The 14,716-nt window shown below is 44.7% G+C and overlaps 1 protein-coding gene across 1 annotated transcript in view; it reads left to right on the top strand.

The window, feature by feature from the left end:
- Nucleotides 1-13,709, top strand: part of LOC108783975 (beta-1,3-galactosyltransferase 5-like) — a 29,601-nt gene extending 15,892 nt beyond the window's left edge. Inside the window, exon 2 of the mRNA XM_018552693.1 lies at nucleotides 12,762-13,709. Within this exon, the coding sequence (XP_018408195.1) occupies nucleotides 12,762-13,709 (948 nt within the window). The remainder of the gene's footprint in view (nucleotides 1-12,761) is intronic.
- Nucleotides 13,710-14,716: the final 1,007 nt, after the last annotated feature.

The raw sequence follows: 14,716 nt of genomic DNA, 5'->3' as shown, positions 1-14,716 counted from the left end.
TCACAATCTATTGCTTCGATTGAAACCCAGATAGGCACCTTGGCAGTTGCGTGGTATTTGGCTATAGTTGCCAATTGGGCCGCATGATAGTACTTTTGAAGGTGCGGTACCTAGTAAACATTCTTTGCCATGTATTAAAGGAGAACTATGCCCCTTCCAAGTTTATTAGAAAGAAATACGTATTGAATACTTAGCTTGATACGGCATAATAATCTATGTATGTTTCTTTTACTGTTAACACTACTGACTGGTTAATGTTTCATACACCTGTGAGTATTTTTATTACCAAATGTCATCTTTCTGTATTACATGACTTGATTGAAGAAATATTGAAAAGAAAGGAGAACTATGAGGTGATTGCTTTTCACTCACCTCATAGTTCTAGCCGACCTGTGACAATGAGACTGTCACAGGTCGGCTCAGTAGATTGGGAGATGAGCGAACACATGCCGGTGTTCGCTCACCTCTCGATCCTGTCACGGCTCTCTGCCGTGACAGGGGAGGGGCTGGATTCCCCCCTCCCCGCTCCAATCCACCAGCGCTGACTGACGGAACGGACGGGGGAGGGGGCGGATACAGCTGGCTCTGCCTCTAGATAGGCAGAGCCAGCTGTCACTTACACAGCTGGGCGGTATACTGAGCTTAGGGTGACGGGAGGATGCTAGTTTGTGTCCTCCCGTTACCCTAAGGAGAACTATGGGGAAAACCCCTGACCCCATAGTTCTCCTTTAAGCAAAGTTTTTAATTGCTGCACTTCCTGTTTTCATAACTGTGACTTACGTGTAAAGTCATTATTGGTTTTAGAATTGAGTGCTGGGAAGTGTCTGCCAACATTTTCTCAGCTAAAGCTATGCAGGCGTTGCACAAAACACCCACATGCACACACTTCCTAGTGATCATGTTCCCTTTCACTATTCATGAAAAATATAGTTTTTTTACTTTTTCTGAAATGGATAAACTCCCAAATGCTGTGAGCCATTAAATGTATTAATGGTCAATATGGGCTTAATGCAGACATCTCAACTCTCCCAGAGTCTCCAGCTATTAGATAGTGGTTCCAGACGCCTGGGAGGGAAAACATTTTATCCCAGAAAAGGGATTGTTTTTTACATTGGGGCCGCCGACCGCTGTCAGAGTAAAAAAAAAAGAAAACACACATAGGAATTAATAGCTAGGCTGCTATGGGCTATTTCAATTTGAAATAGGCCAATAGCAGGCTGGCTATTGCACCCGCCCACTACTGCTGTCAATCATCAGATGGGGACCTAAAGTTCTCCATCAGGTCCTATTCTGCTGATTGACAGCAGCAGTGGGCAGGTGCAATAACCAGCCTGCTATTGGCTTAATGCAAATTGAAATAGCCCATAGCAGCCTGCAATGCTTTAATAGCTTCAGCCAGGGAATGATGGCTGCCAGTGGCAATATTCAGGAGACAGCAGCTGAATATAAATACAGCAGGTAGTTTCTGGTGCAATAGCCAGCTTGCTCTTGGCCATTTCAAATAGCAATATCAGGCTGGCTATTGCACCTGTCCACTGCATGCTGTGCCATCCTCCTAGTGTGGAGGAGAGAGTGAGGGGATCCAACCAACTAATCAATAATGAGAATAGTTGACAACTATTCTCATTATCGATTATTATTGATTAGTTGGTTGCAGCCCTAGTTTGGAGGTCAGTAATTTGCAATGCAGAGTTCAGAGATCATTAGTTTGTAATGCAGAGTTTGGAGGTCGGTAATTTAGAGAACCAGAGAAGCTGATGTCTGCTGGCGGTGCCTAAAACATAGAGGACCTCTGGAGCATGGCTGGTGTCTCTTCTGCTGAGGATCTGTACTCATCTCCTGCTCATCTGATAGTCCAATTACCGTTCACTGTACTCCAAGTGGATCTACACTGAGATGCTAACATAGGTCTGGTAAAACTGGAGTGTATGTCTGTTACACCCTGGAAGTCGAGGATCCTATACCCTCTCTCCCCAGTATGAGGAAGTTTAATAAAAAGTTATTCAGCATTGAATTGCTGTAGTGGACATCAGTTTGTGGGCACTAGAAGAGGGCGATTGAATGATAGTAGGGCAGCTGAAGGTCATACCCCTAGACAGACTAGTGGTGATGACCCAGGTTATTTCAGCGGCTGGGGTGACACCAGCAATTAGCCTGCAATATAGCACAATTAATGCTGGATGATGAATGCTGGATGATGAATGCTGGATGTGAGTTGAGAGTCGGAAGGTAGGCTTTGGTTTGACCCATGTGTGCAAGTCTTTCACACAGGTTTTCTGACTGTATAATGGCTCTGAGGACTTTACTGTTGGCGCATCATTGTCCACAGCAATTTATTATGGGAATGATCAGCATGCAAATGAGGTTAATGCCATTCAGGACATGAACCGTAGAGGGACACAGGGGGCCGTTTGGACTGACAATGAGGTCATTTTTATCAGTCTCCTCATCTGCCCCTTGCTGAAGTTCATTAACCGTAGTAGCATGAAAGTACGGCTAACGACAATAATGAGGAGAGCAAACAGGAAGAATAAGGGCTTGTTTTGTGTTTGTAACATCAATTATCAATGCAGGTGGTTAGACTGTGATTAGAAGCCAAGGGTTCTGAATGAAAGGAATCTATTCCACCGAACAGTTTTTACTAGCAAATCTGGAATTACCGTTCTGTGTTTGTGTGTGTGTCTATAGGAGCTATAAACTACCCAATAGTTGATCTTGGTTTTGCTTGCAATTATTGGAAGGTTTTTAAAGTGGACCTTTATGTTTTCATGGTCCCCCCCCCCCCCACCCCAAATTGCTGTAGCAAAATAAAAAAAATAAAAAAACCTGTGTGAGAAAAAAAAGGTCACTGCTTCACCATTCTTTCTGGAGAGATCTTGTTTCAAAATGCAGCATACCACAACCCATGGCATATGTGTTGTGATGTGCTTCTGTACATTGGGCTTTACTGTACAATGTGTTGAGGTGCCATTCACAATCAACAGCACCACACCTGGAGCAAGGGTGTAACCATGCAGCTACACAAGAGAGGAGGGGACCTGGCAGCATACCTTATCCAGGGCAGCCATCAGGGGGGTACGGCCGAAACTCATGTAAGGGGCCCGGGCAGCCTTGGGGGCCCGCCCAGGTCCCTTACATGACTATCGGCCGACGGTGAAGGGCAAGGAGGCAGAGGCCTGGCCCTAGCGGCGCAGGGCCCCAGCATTGCCGCTCCAGCGTCTTTGAGACAAGCTAGGGCCCCATCAGCGACGCTGCTCGTCTGATGTTGGACTGGCCGGAAGTGACGTCACTTCTGGCCGGTCCGGCAGCAGACGAGGCCTTGTGTGCAGGTAAGAGGAGGAAGGAAGGAAGGAAAGGAGGGAGGGGAGGGATGCAGCCCTGACCAGCCCACCTGAGACCCCTTCAGAGCCCACCATAGACAGTCTCAGATGGGCTGTGCAGCATCTATGGTGGGCTCTGCAGGGTCACTCTCAGGTGGGTCCTGTGTCCAGCGTGTCACTAAGCCCTGCGTCCAGCACGTCACTAAGCCCTGCGTCCAGCGCGTCACTAAAGGGGGCCCCAAACGTTCTGATGGCTGCCCTGACCTTATCCCACCAGATGAATGTCCCCACCTCTCCTTGCCGGCATCCATCACCAAGATGGCCAACTTCTTCTTTTTTTCCCCATATCTCTATAGGTTGAACTCAATGAACATGTGTCTTTTTTCAACCTAACTAATTATGTAAAAAAAAAGTGCATTTGCGTAATGATGGCCAGCGTCTGTAATGATGTGGGTGCCAGGCGAAACTTGGCAGCCTTACCAGGTGACACCCAGCCTGGTAACGCCCCTGCTTGGAAGCAAATCTCAACTTTAACAAGGATAAACAAAGTCCTATGGGTGCCATGATCAATGAGAAACTCACAGCAATTTTAAAAGACTCTTACGATCAATTCCTCACGGGTTGGTCACCATGGATAGAGTACCTGCGTTCTTCTGGCTTATATCATGATCCTATTTCTTCTAAACTTTATCTCCCTTTTCTCTTATCTCACCCTTTTTTTCTCACCTTCCCTTATTTGGACACACACTCTTGCCGTATGGTGACCTCCCTGCATTTTAGGTAGTAGTGTCCCCCTCTATCATTATTTCAATTACTTCCTCCCATTTCACATTTGGACACATGCAGTCTATTCTGCAGTGAAGCTTACAGACTCTACACACTGCTCGGATTTACTTTGGAGGTTACGGTTACTTCCCAATTGTGTCATTCTGCTTTGTCTGCCTTATCCCTCTTGTGTGGCCATTAGCCTTGTCAACATTCTTTGTGTATACAATCTTCACACCATCTGCAGTTGTGATGCAGTCCATTTATTTTGACTGCTGCAGTCGAAATACATCACAATGCTTTCCTCTTACGCCTAATTCACACCATTTTATCCAAAATTGACTGCGCTAGGAAGGTGAATAAAATAAAATTAAATTAAAGTACCAGCTGCAACAATGTGTATCAGTGTGATCAGATGTGAACTAGTATGTTGCGCTTGGTTGAAGAGATTTCAACCAAGCGCAACATACTAGTTCACATCTAATTCACACCATTGCAGTCCGTTCAGATGCAGTCAGAAACAGTACTGCTTGTCCTATTTTACCTGCATCTAACTGCACGAAACACATCAAAATGCAGTGCAAACGCACTGAAGCGCAACAGAACGCATATTAAAAAAACAGAATTGATTGTGGCATCATCCAGGGACATGCAGAGAAAAAAAACGCATCACAAACACGCCAAAATGGATCGCAATGCAACTGCGCAGACGCACGCAGTTGTTATGTAGCTTCTGGTGTGAACTAACCCTTACTCTTTTTTTACAGAAATAATTTTTATTGAGAAGGTTTCATAGAAACAGCCTTACAAGACACATAGGTACATAAAACAAACACAAACACTTGCCTTGCAATCCTAGGGCTATACAGATCCCAATGGAACTTCCGCCACATGAAATGTAAGACATGCTCGTCATTGGTATTCAGAAGAATCCCTGAATGAGACATATAAGGGTCCTTTCCCCTGTATAGGCTACTTTTCCACCTCCCCGAAGGACCCACAGTGGCCCAACGATGGGCCTAGCCCAATTTAGGGCACAAAACCACGGATTGGTGGTAGGGTACCCACAAGAGTGGAGGGCCCGAGGAGCCACAAACAACAGACCACAACAGGCAAACATAAAAGAGAAGAGAAAGTGAAGAGGGGGAGAGGAGGGGGGAAAGGGAAGAAGCAGAGAGAAGGCACGGGGTAGGGGGGGGAAGAAAAGGGGGGGGGGAGGGGGAGTGTCCATCCTCCTGTCTGATCCGTGGAAGGCTCACCACCGCAGACCCTTGGGTGACAGAGGCATAGAGAAACTCACTCACCGTAGAGATCGGTACTCCTCGGAGTCCATGAACAATATCCAGGGCATCCATCTGGCCATAAAGGAATCAGATCGGTCGGCCCTTTCTGCAATTAGCTCCTCAGATCTCATCAGCCTACATAGTTCTATCTTCTACTCCTAACCCTTACTCTTCTTTGCATTATCTTGTTTTATCAAGCAAAGAAATCTCAAAACAAAAAAAGTATTAGAGGGATACCTTTTTGTCCCTTGAATCAGACACACAGGAATCAGAACAAGAGGTGGACCTCACAATGGATATGTCAAATTCCATGGTAAACTCTTTTGGGTGGAAACTCACGCACATTTTTTTTTTTTTTTAACTAGGGTCCCTCCTAACATTCCTACCAGACCTTAATGTCTTTTTTCCCCCTTTTGTTTACATTTGTAAAAATTCTGCTCGAGGTAGCGAGCAGAATAACCGCGCCGAATGCTGCCGAGAATGGGTGCAAACAACAGTGAATGAAGGCAGCCGATGTACTGCTGTTTTCAGCCGCAGAGGGCTGAAGGGAATAGCCGAACGGCATTCAGCTCCCTTCACTTGGGGTCGGCTAGTCACTCGTCTGCCTTTGGCAGTTAAGTGAATAACCCCTTTAGCTTGCTCACAGGCGGTCATTATTTATCTAATTATGCGACTTCTGAAGGTAATTGGTTGCGCCAGATCTAATGTAGGGGCTTCCTAGCAAAGGGGGTGAATACATATGCACGCACCACTTTTCCATTTTTTATCATTTTTATTAAGTTAAGTTAATTTCTTGACTTCACTTCACCATCTTGGACTATTTTGTGTATGTCCATTACATTCTAAATAAAAATCAATTTTTAATTCCAGGTGGTAATGCAGCAAAACAGGCAAAATGCCAAGGTGGGTGAATAATCTTGCAAGCCACTGTAAAGGTGTAAGACATCTTCTCATAGACATAGCTTTCTATACTGTATTTGTCTTTTTGGCAGTAAACCACATTTTACATAAACCAATTAGACAATTTACAGTCCATATTTAAAGTGTATTGTGACGGACTCCAGTACTCAGGATGAGTATATCCGCCGCTGTATTCATCCTTGCTGAGGAGATGCTGCAACCAAGTGATCTTTAGCTCCCAGTTTTTCCCAGTCACTAGTCGAAACCAAGTGTAGGGTGAAACAAACTCTGATTCTTTGAGCAACTGTGCAACCTTTTATGCACAAAGTGATCAGATAAGATTATAATTCCATCAACATACACCCTGCCCTCCCCAGACACTCTGACTGTACAATCCCATAGGGGTCCACCTGCTGAAGAGCTCCAGTCAGCCATAGCAGGAGGCTGGCCAGACGCAGGAGAATGTCATTGTCCTGAGCTCCTTGGAGTACCAAGGGAGGGGGGGGGGGTGCTGACAGTCTTTTGGTAAACAGGTTACACAGTATAACAGTATATATAAACATAAACCAGCAATAACAAGCACAACCCATAAACTGATCAGCATGTCATCACATGTATGTCAAGCATGTTTTTCTTATTTTGATTTTCCACTGCTATCCAAAGCTCTGTGAGAGAGAGAGTCCCCCTCACTTCTTGTCCTGCTGGTAAAGATTTCACTAAACAGGAAGTGAGCAAAAATCTGCAACACGGGCAGAGAACAGAAATCTTGCTGTGGAACACATTTTTTTAAAAAGGAACCAGCACTTTAAAAGATGGCCCAGTAGGGAAAGCAAGTCTGAGCCTGAAGATAAATTAACACTTCACAGAATTCATAAATAAAAGTAATTGCAGATTTGTATGCGTGACAAAGCCCAGTTATGGCACCGCTAATAAAACCTGTAAAGCAGACCTACTAACATGTGATAACATGTTAAAGCTAATCATCATCCAATGCAAATCACTGGGTGTGCCTCTATTGAAACAACTTGAGCATGCAGAATTGAAACAGCTCTGCGAACCTTTCAATATTGTGGCTGGTATATAGCATATATGGCCATGCAAATCAAAGTTGTGCATTCAAAGTAAATACGTTACATGTATGTCAAGCATGTTTTTCTTATTTTGATTTTCCACTGCTATCCAAAGCTCTGTGAGAGAGAGTCCCCCTCACTTCTTGTCCTGCTGGCAAAGGTTTCACTATTGAGAAAGTTGTGACAAAGCGCTAGAGGTTAGATTAATTAAAGGTATAGTTGTTTTTTGTTAAAGGTATACTTTGTTATTTGTCTGCTGCAAAACAGTTCTGCCCAGCATGAGAAGAGATACAGATTTAAAAGGAAGAGCAGCAAAGAGAAGGGAAACAACCATGGATTACAGTAAGGCGCACATTACAGTATTGTTTTATGTTAAAAAATCTGAGGGTTTAATGCCACTTTAAAGTCTCCTTATTTCAAACAAGTTAGTTTGCGCTAGGAGTCAATATTAGGCACCAGCTGCAACAATGTATGTTAAACGCTGAAAACATATTAGCACTTCCTTTTAAATTCTCCTTGCCTCTGTGAAGAGCGCTACTGTATAGTGAATCCTGTCATATTCCTGTCTGAGAGGACAGCGCTATCACAGGCATTGTTTAAGTGTTTTAAATTGTTGCAGCACTTGCTGGGCACGGTCTGTGTTTCCGTTACTAAAAAACACATGGTGGCAGTGAACGTTTGTGGGTAAAGGGTTAACTGCAGAGTTAACCAACCCGGGTGACGATTGCTCTCAGTCTGCTGGCCTGAGATTGGGTCCTGCGAGCTGTGAAATCTCTCTGCAGGGTGAGGCTGAGAGTGGTATCGCCACGTCCTTGTGACGCTCACGCCCGGTTCAGACTTGTGTATACTCACGTGGGATTGACGTACAGCGGGCCTCTTCAGTCTGTGGGCCGGGGGGCTTATCTGTATCTGGGTGCCCCATAAACGCTTTTTTTGGGGGCGTTGGGGTCCCCCCTAGAATTCCTACCAGACCCAAATGGTTTGGTATGAATTGGGAGGAAGGGGGGGGGGGGCACTTTTTATTGTTTCTGTGGAGTGTCAAAAGTTAAAAAAAAAAGTGGTACTTTTTTTTTTAATGTTGCTGCAATGAAAAAATGAGTTCGTAATTTATTTACCACATCCGGAATTAATTAATATTTCAGATTTGTTCGAATCCCGAAACAAATTGACTTTTGGGCCAGAATCCTGAAAAATTAAATAACGAAAAATACGAAACTAAACATATTTTTTGCACATGTCTATTAAAAGTAAAAAGCAGAGGATCTACTCCAGTCCAATGGTACAGTCCTGCCCATACATTGGATTGAGGTCCAGTCCAATGGTTCAGTCCTTGCCCATACATTGGATTGAGGTCCAGTCCAATGGTCCAATCCTTGGCTGTTCACTGGACTGTGGTCCATTGCAATAGTTCAGTCCTTGCCTATATTGGAAGGGGTCAGGTCCAGTCCAAAGGTGCAGTCTTTGCCCATACATTAAATTGAGGTCCTGTCAAAAGGTCCAGTCCATGCCCGTAAATTGGATTGAGGTCCAGTGGTTCAGAATTAGCTTGCACATTGGATTGCGGTGAAGTCCAATGGTTGAGAGATTGCCTGTACATTGGATTGAGGTCCTGTACAATGGTCCAATCCTCGCCCATATTGGAAGGAGTTGGGTCCAGTCCAATTATTCAGACTCTGCCCGTACATTGGGTTGAGGTCCAGGCAATGGTCTAGTCCTTACCTGTACATTGGATTGAGGTCAGTACAATGGTCCAGTCCTTGCCTGCTCGCTCGATTGAGGTACAGTCCAATGGTTCAGTTCCAGCGCTTGCCTATACATTGGATTGAAGTCCATTCCTATAGTTCAATTCTTGCCCGTACATTGGGTAGAGGTCCAGTCCAACAGTTCAGCCCTTGCTCATAGATTGTAATGAGGTCCAGTCTAATGCTCCCACAATTAATCAAGAACAAGATTAGCAACTGTTATTTTGTTATACTGCTTCAATATGTTCCACAAACAGCCACTAGGAATAGGATCCAAGGAGCAACACAATAAAGTACAAATGTGAAAGTCACATGTATAACATATCTATACTTTGTAATGATAATTGAAAAAAAAATACTTCCTTTAACAGGCTCAACACGTATTTCACCTTCAGGCAGATGGTGATAACGCCTTACAAAAAATACAGTCACCTAAAAAAAGACACATAGTAGATAAGCAGTTCAAACACATGGGCTACGCAGAGATAAGGGCACTGTGTCCGCGTTTTAACCACTCCCGGGCCACAATAGACGGCGGCCCGTTAAAGTGGTTGAAACAAGAACACGGCTGTGTCTGTACAGCTGCTGGATTGTTTGTACCGTGCGGCGCGCCCCCACCCCCCCGCTTCCCCGGGCACCGCTGTCCCCGTGCGGCGCCCGGGAGCGGAGCGGCAGGTCTCCCCGCAGTGATGGTAGAGAGATTCAGCGGCTTCCAACTGATCTCTCCTCCGATCACTGGACCCAGAAGTGATGTGTATTACATCACTTCCGGTGTCACTGTACACAGTCTCCGGCTCTTCGAACAAGGAGATGAAGCTGGGGAAGCAGATCTCTGCTTCCTCTGCTTCTTAGGGGTCTGAATGTCCCTGATGTCTCCAAGAGGACCTGTCACAGCCTATCTGCTTGTTAGCTCCCTATGTAATAGCAATAGGGTTAGTGTAAAAAAAAATGTTTGAACATTCTAAAAATGAAAGTAGCACATAAGAAAAATATAAAAAATGCAAAAAAATTAAATTTAAGGTTCCCGCCCCCCATGTGCACGCACATACACACGCAAACACACGTCGGTGCACCTATGTGCGAAAACAACAATTGCGCTACACATGTTACATATTGCCGCGAACATGGGAGTGAGAGCAATAATTCTAGGGCCATCAATCACCGTTAGCACTAAACTGATGAGCGGTAAAAGCGTTTAAAATGTTTCCTATGGGAAATTTGGGGTATTGACTTTTTTTGTGGCTTCACGGGCGAACGCAATTTTAAGGCTTGACATGTTTGGTATCTATTTACCCGACGTGACCCCGTCTTTTATATTTTAATGAAAAATTGGGTATTATATTATGTTTCTGTGCACTAAATTTTAATTTAGTTTATTTTTTCCTAAAAATACTGGTTTGATAAACATTTGCGCAAAAACCAAGCAACATAAAAAATTGCAACTAGTAATTTTTTATTCTACAGGGCCTCTGCTTTCTGAACATATATAACTGTTTGGGGGTCTGAAGCTGTTCTCTAGCCAAAAATATATATTTTATCATGTGTGCGCAAATAGTAAGAAAATGCCCCAGACAGCAAGTGGTTAAAAAATGTGCTCCAGTTTACAGAGCAGGTCGCGATGAGGCTTATTTTCACATGGCGGACATCTGTCATACAAATGTATATAAAGCCAAAAATGTTTTCCCCTTATTTTTGATATGGGGAATGCTTAAAGGAGAACTATGGGGTCAGGGCTTTTCCCCATAGTTCTCCTTAGGGTAACGGGAGGACACAAACTAGCGTCCTCCCGTCACCCTAGGCTCAGTATACCGCGGTATACTGAGACACCACAGCTGAAACGGATCGAAAAGTGAGCGAACGCCGGTATGTGTTCGCTCACTTCCCGATCTACTGAGCCGACCTGTGACAGTCTCATTGTCACAGATCGGCTACAACTATGAGGTGAGTGAAAAGCACTCACCTCATAGTTCTCCTTTAAAACCCTTGTTGGGTTTTTCTTTGCCATCTACTTAAATAACTTGGTACTTCTCCCTGCAAGTAGCTGCTCTTTTTTATAAAATGACTTTGCCCACATACAGTAGCTGTGCCATCCATTTACAAATCTGCCTAGAAGCCCCATCAGTCACTGCCAGCTTTACTGGCTCCAATGCAAAAAAACAATAAATGTACATATTTTTTCTTTTATGAAGATGTGCGGATGTATTATCATTCAAAAAAATGGACTTTACCTCTAACGGTCTCATTTGTCTTGTTATATCTTATTGAAAAGTGCAAAATATACCTGTTGATCCTGCCAGGAATCTTGTGAGCTGGCTCCATCCTGTGCTGTCTGCCCGAGCTGCATTCTTATCAGTTACACCCCAGCTATCTGTGTAAACTACAAAACACCTCTTCTCTATATTATGGGGGGGTGTTCCCGAGATTGGGCTTTTGCGCATGCCCGGCTGCCATTGTGCCCTTACACCTGCGTACAAATATGATGAGAAAGAACATGCCGAAAGGAGAAAAACGCAGAGTGATGACCTTATCAGTCTGCTCTGCTCTTTCACTGTCTAATCACAGGGTAGGGGTTAAGGAGGTGACCAGGCTGTGTTGCTTGCTTGCAGAAGAGAAAGTCTGGCTGTACTATTTGGCATGGTTATGGTAAATTTTGGCAATGGGTGGCTCGGAATATAAATCTATTGACAGGTAAGACAGCACCATATTAATAATTAGTGATGCACCGATACTGGTATCGGTGCCGATGCCGAGTATTTGAGCCCCAATGCTCCAATGTATGGCCCAATACTTGAGCTTCCGGTATCAGGAAGCCGGGCAGCGAGTCATTACCCGCTGTACAACTTTAAATATAGATGTCATCAGCACACCAGCACGACAAAACTTTTAAGTCAGTAAAATCCATTTATTGATAGATGTCACTCAGAAATTCAAGCGCTTTCGGGCCGCACAGGTTCCCCTTCATCAGGCTCAGGGAGCCTGCTCTGAGCCTGATGAAGGGGACCCTGTGCGGCCCCGAAAGCGCTTGAATTTCTGAGTGACATCCATCAGTAAATGGATTTGCACTGAGTAAAAAGTTTAATCGTGCTAGTGTGCTAATGACATCTATATTTAAAGTTGTTCTGTGTGCGGCGACATCCGCGGTCATTTCGAGCACTCCTCGACACTTTGGGATTTCCGGTAAGGAGTGCTACAAGATGTATGGACATTACACGCTGTCCGACTTCCTGATAGGCTGGGAAGCCGGCTCCATGCTCCCTTGTCACTTGCGACGAGAGAGCATGGAGCTGTCTTCCCCGCCCCTCCCCCCGTGTAATGACACATTGCCCGGCATCGACCAATCAGGAAGCCGTCATTACAGGGCGCCCGGCTTCCTGATTGGCCACAAAATTAATTCATGTCATCTGGTGATGAGGGAGCATGGAGACGGCTTCCATGCTAAACGGGAAGCCGGGTGGCGAGTCTTCACACGCTTCCCGGCTAATCAGCAAGACGGGCGGCGAGTCATTGCGCGCCGCCTGGCTTCCTTAATGGGACTTCCGGTATCGGCGAAAACCGGGGAAAAAAAAATATAGGTACATGTACACGATACCGAAAAACCGGTATCAGTGCATCCCTATTAATAATCAATATTTAATGTATAATTGATGATGTTATTGATGGCTCTTCTACTTTATTTTTCAGATGCCTCGGAAAAAGGTGATTTTTGTGGCTCTCCTGTTTTTTCCTTGTGTGTGCATGTTTGGCTTCTTCATCATGAACTATGATTCCGACTTGTGCTATTACTGCTTTCAGAAGACAGAAAATTATTTCTCCATCAAAACTGACTATAAAAGGAACCTGTTCATAAAGGTGCCCGAATCGAAATGCAAACAAAACCCTCCGTTTCTGGTGCTGCTGGTGACCACGACGCACAACCAGAAGGAGGCTCGCATGGCCATCCGAAAAACGTGGGGGAAAGACCAACTCATCCAAGGAAAGCGAGTGGCGACCTTCTTTCTTCTTGGGACCAACGCCGGTAAACCCGTCAGTTTATCCGAAGAGATTAACACCTACAAAGACATAATCCAAAAAGATTTTGTAGACACGTATTACAACTTGACCATAAAAACTCTAACGGGCTTAGACTGGATTGTGCATCACTGCCCTCAGACCCGCTACATCATGAAAACTGATACAGACATGTTTGTCAATACGCTCTACCTCATTGAACTACTCATGCGTAAGAATCAGACTTCAAATCTCTTCACGGGGATCCTAAAGCCCAACGACCCCCCTATACGTAATATCTTCAGCAAGTGGTACATCAGTAAAAGAGAGTACGATCGTGATAAATACCCCCCGTTTTGTTCCGGAACGGGCTACGTGCTCTCGGTAGATGTTGCTCAAAGGATCTACAATATCTCATTCTCTATACCATTCTTTAAACTGGAGGATGTGTACATAGGAATGTGTTTGGACAAGCTGAAGGTCCCGTTGCAGGAACTTCACTCTCTGCCTATATTTTTTGCTTACAAGCCATCATTCTCCGTTTGCACTTATAGGAACCTTGTGACATCTCATGAAGTCCAGCCACAGGAAATCATCATGTACTGGGAAGCCTTACAAATTGCACAAGAGGAAAATTGTTAACCAGTTGACATCCGCGGTGTTAAACCCCCTTCCCATTCTGGCCATTTTTCAGTATTCAGCGCTGCGGTACTTTAACTGACATTTATTCTGAACGAGCACATATAGGCGATCGGCGGGCTATGGACCCGCTGATCGCCTATATGTGTGACACCCGGTACCGGGTGTGTGCATTGTCGGGTCTTTTCTCCCGTGCGTGCCCGCTAGGGGGCGCGCGCGAGCAGAAAAAAATTGCCGTCTGGAGACGGCAACCCGCAGATGCAGCAGTGCCGTCCGTCCGTTTTTCTACTACGGGCGGACGGCAAGAGGTTAAGGAAGCTACAGTGATATCTCCAGACAATTCATACTTGAAGTTGAAATGCTTTGCCGGGAAACTCTTCCATTTAAATAGGTGGACAGGTCAACGATTGATAGACCACAGCTCATGCACTTTGAACCTTAGAATCAAGGGCAGTGTGAAATCCTGAGCCCTGTCATGTTTGCTGTGCAGAGACAAACTTCTTGGCATGGAAGATAATGTTATAGATTACTGTTCAGCTTGGTAAATATGTATAACTATATCTATAGCTTCCCCTAACATCCAGTCCAAGCTAACCTAGCCGGTTTTAGGGAGGAGCTTAGACCTCACACAGCCCTCAGCTTTTTTAGTGGACATTTTACATTTCATTGGTTGCAATTCAAGGAACATGCCAAGAAAAAAAACAATGTAATAAAAGTACAATTATTTGACAACTGCAGCTACTTACACTGCCATTGGAAAGTTAAAAGCCTTTTAGAGTTGCCTGTAAAAAAAATAAAAACTTCAATTGCCTTTCTAATTTTGTACTTTCCATTGTTCCAGACTGTTTGTCCTTTACAGAAATGGAGCTGGGGGTGAGATGGAATATCCTGTGGCTTGCAGGTCATTCCATTGGAAGGTGCAGGCCAAGGATAAACTACAACTCCCAAGCTGCCTTGCACCCTATGGAAATCGGGTGCCTGTTATTGGCTGTTACCAGCCGTGGCACCTG

Source organism: Nanorana parkeri, unplaced genomic scaffold (genome assembly GCF_000935625.1).
Source record: "Nanorana parkeri isolate BGI_ZX_2015 unplaced genomic scaffold, ASM93562v1 scaffold95, whole genome shotgun sequence".
Taxonomy (NCBI): Eukaryota; Metazoa; Chordata; class Amphibia; order Anura; family Dicroglossidae; genus Nanorana; species Nanorana parkeri.
Note: the sequence above shows the minus strand (reverse complement) of the source record. Positions and strands in the feature narration are given on the sequence as shown.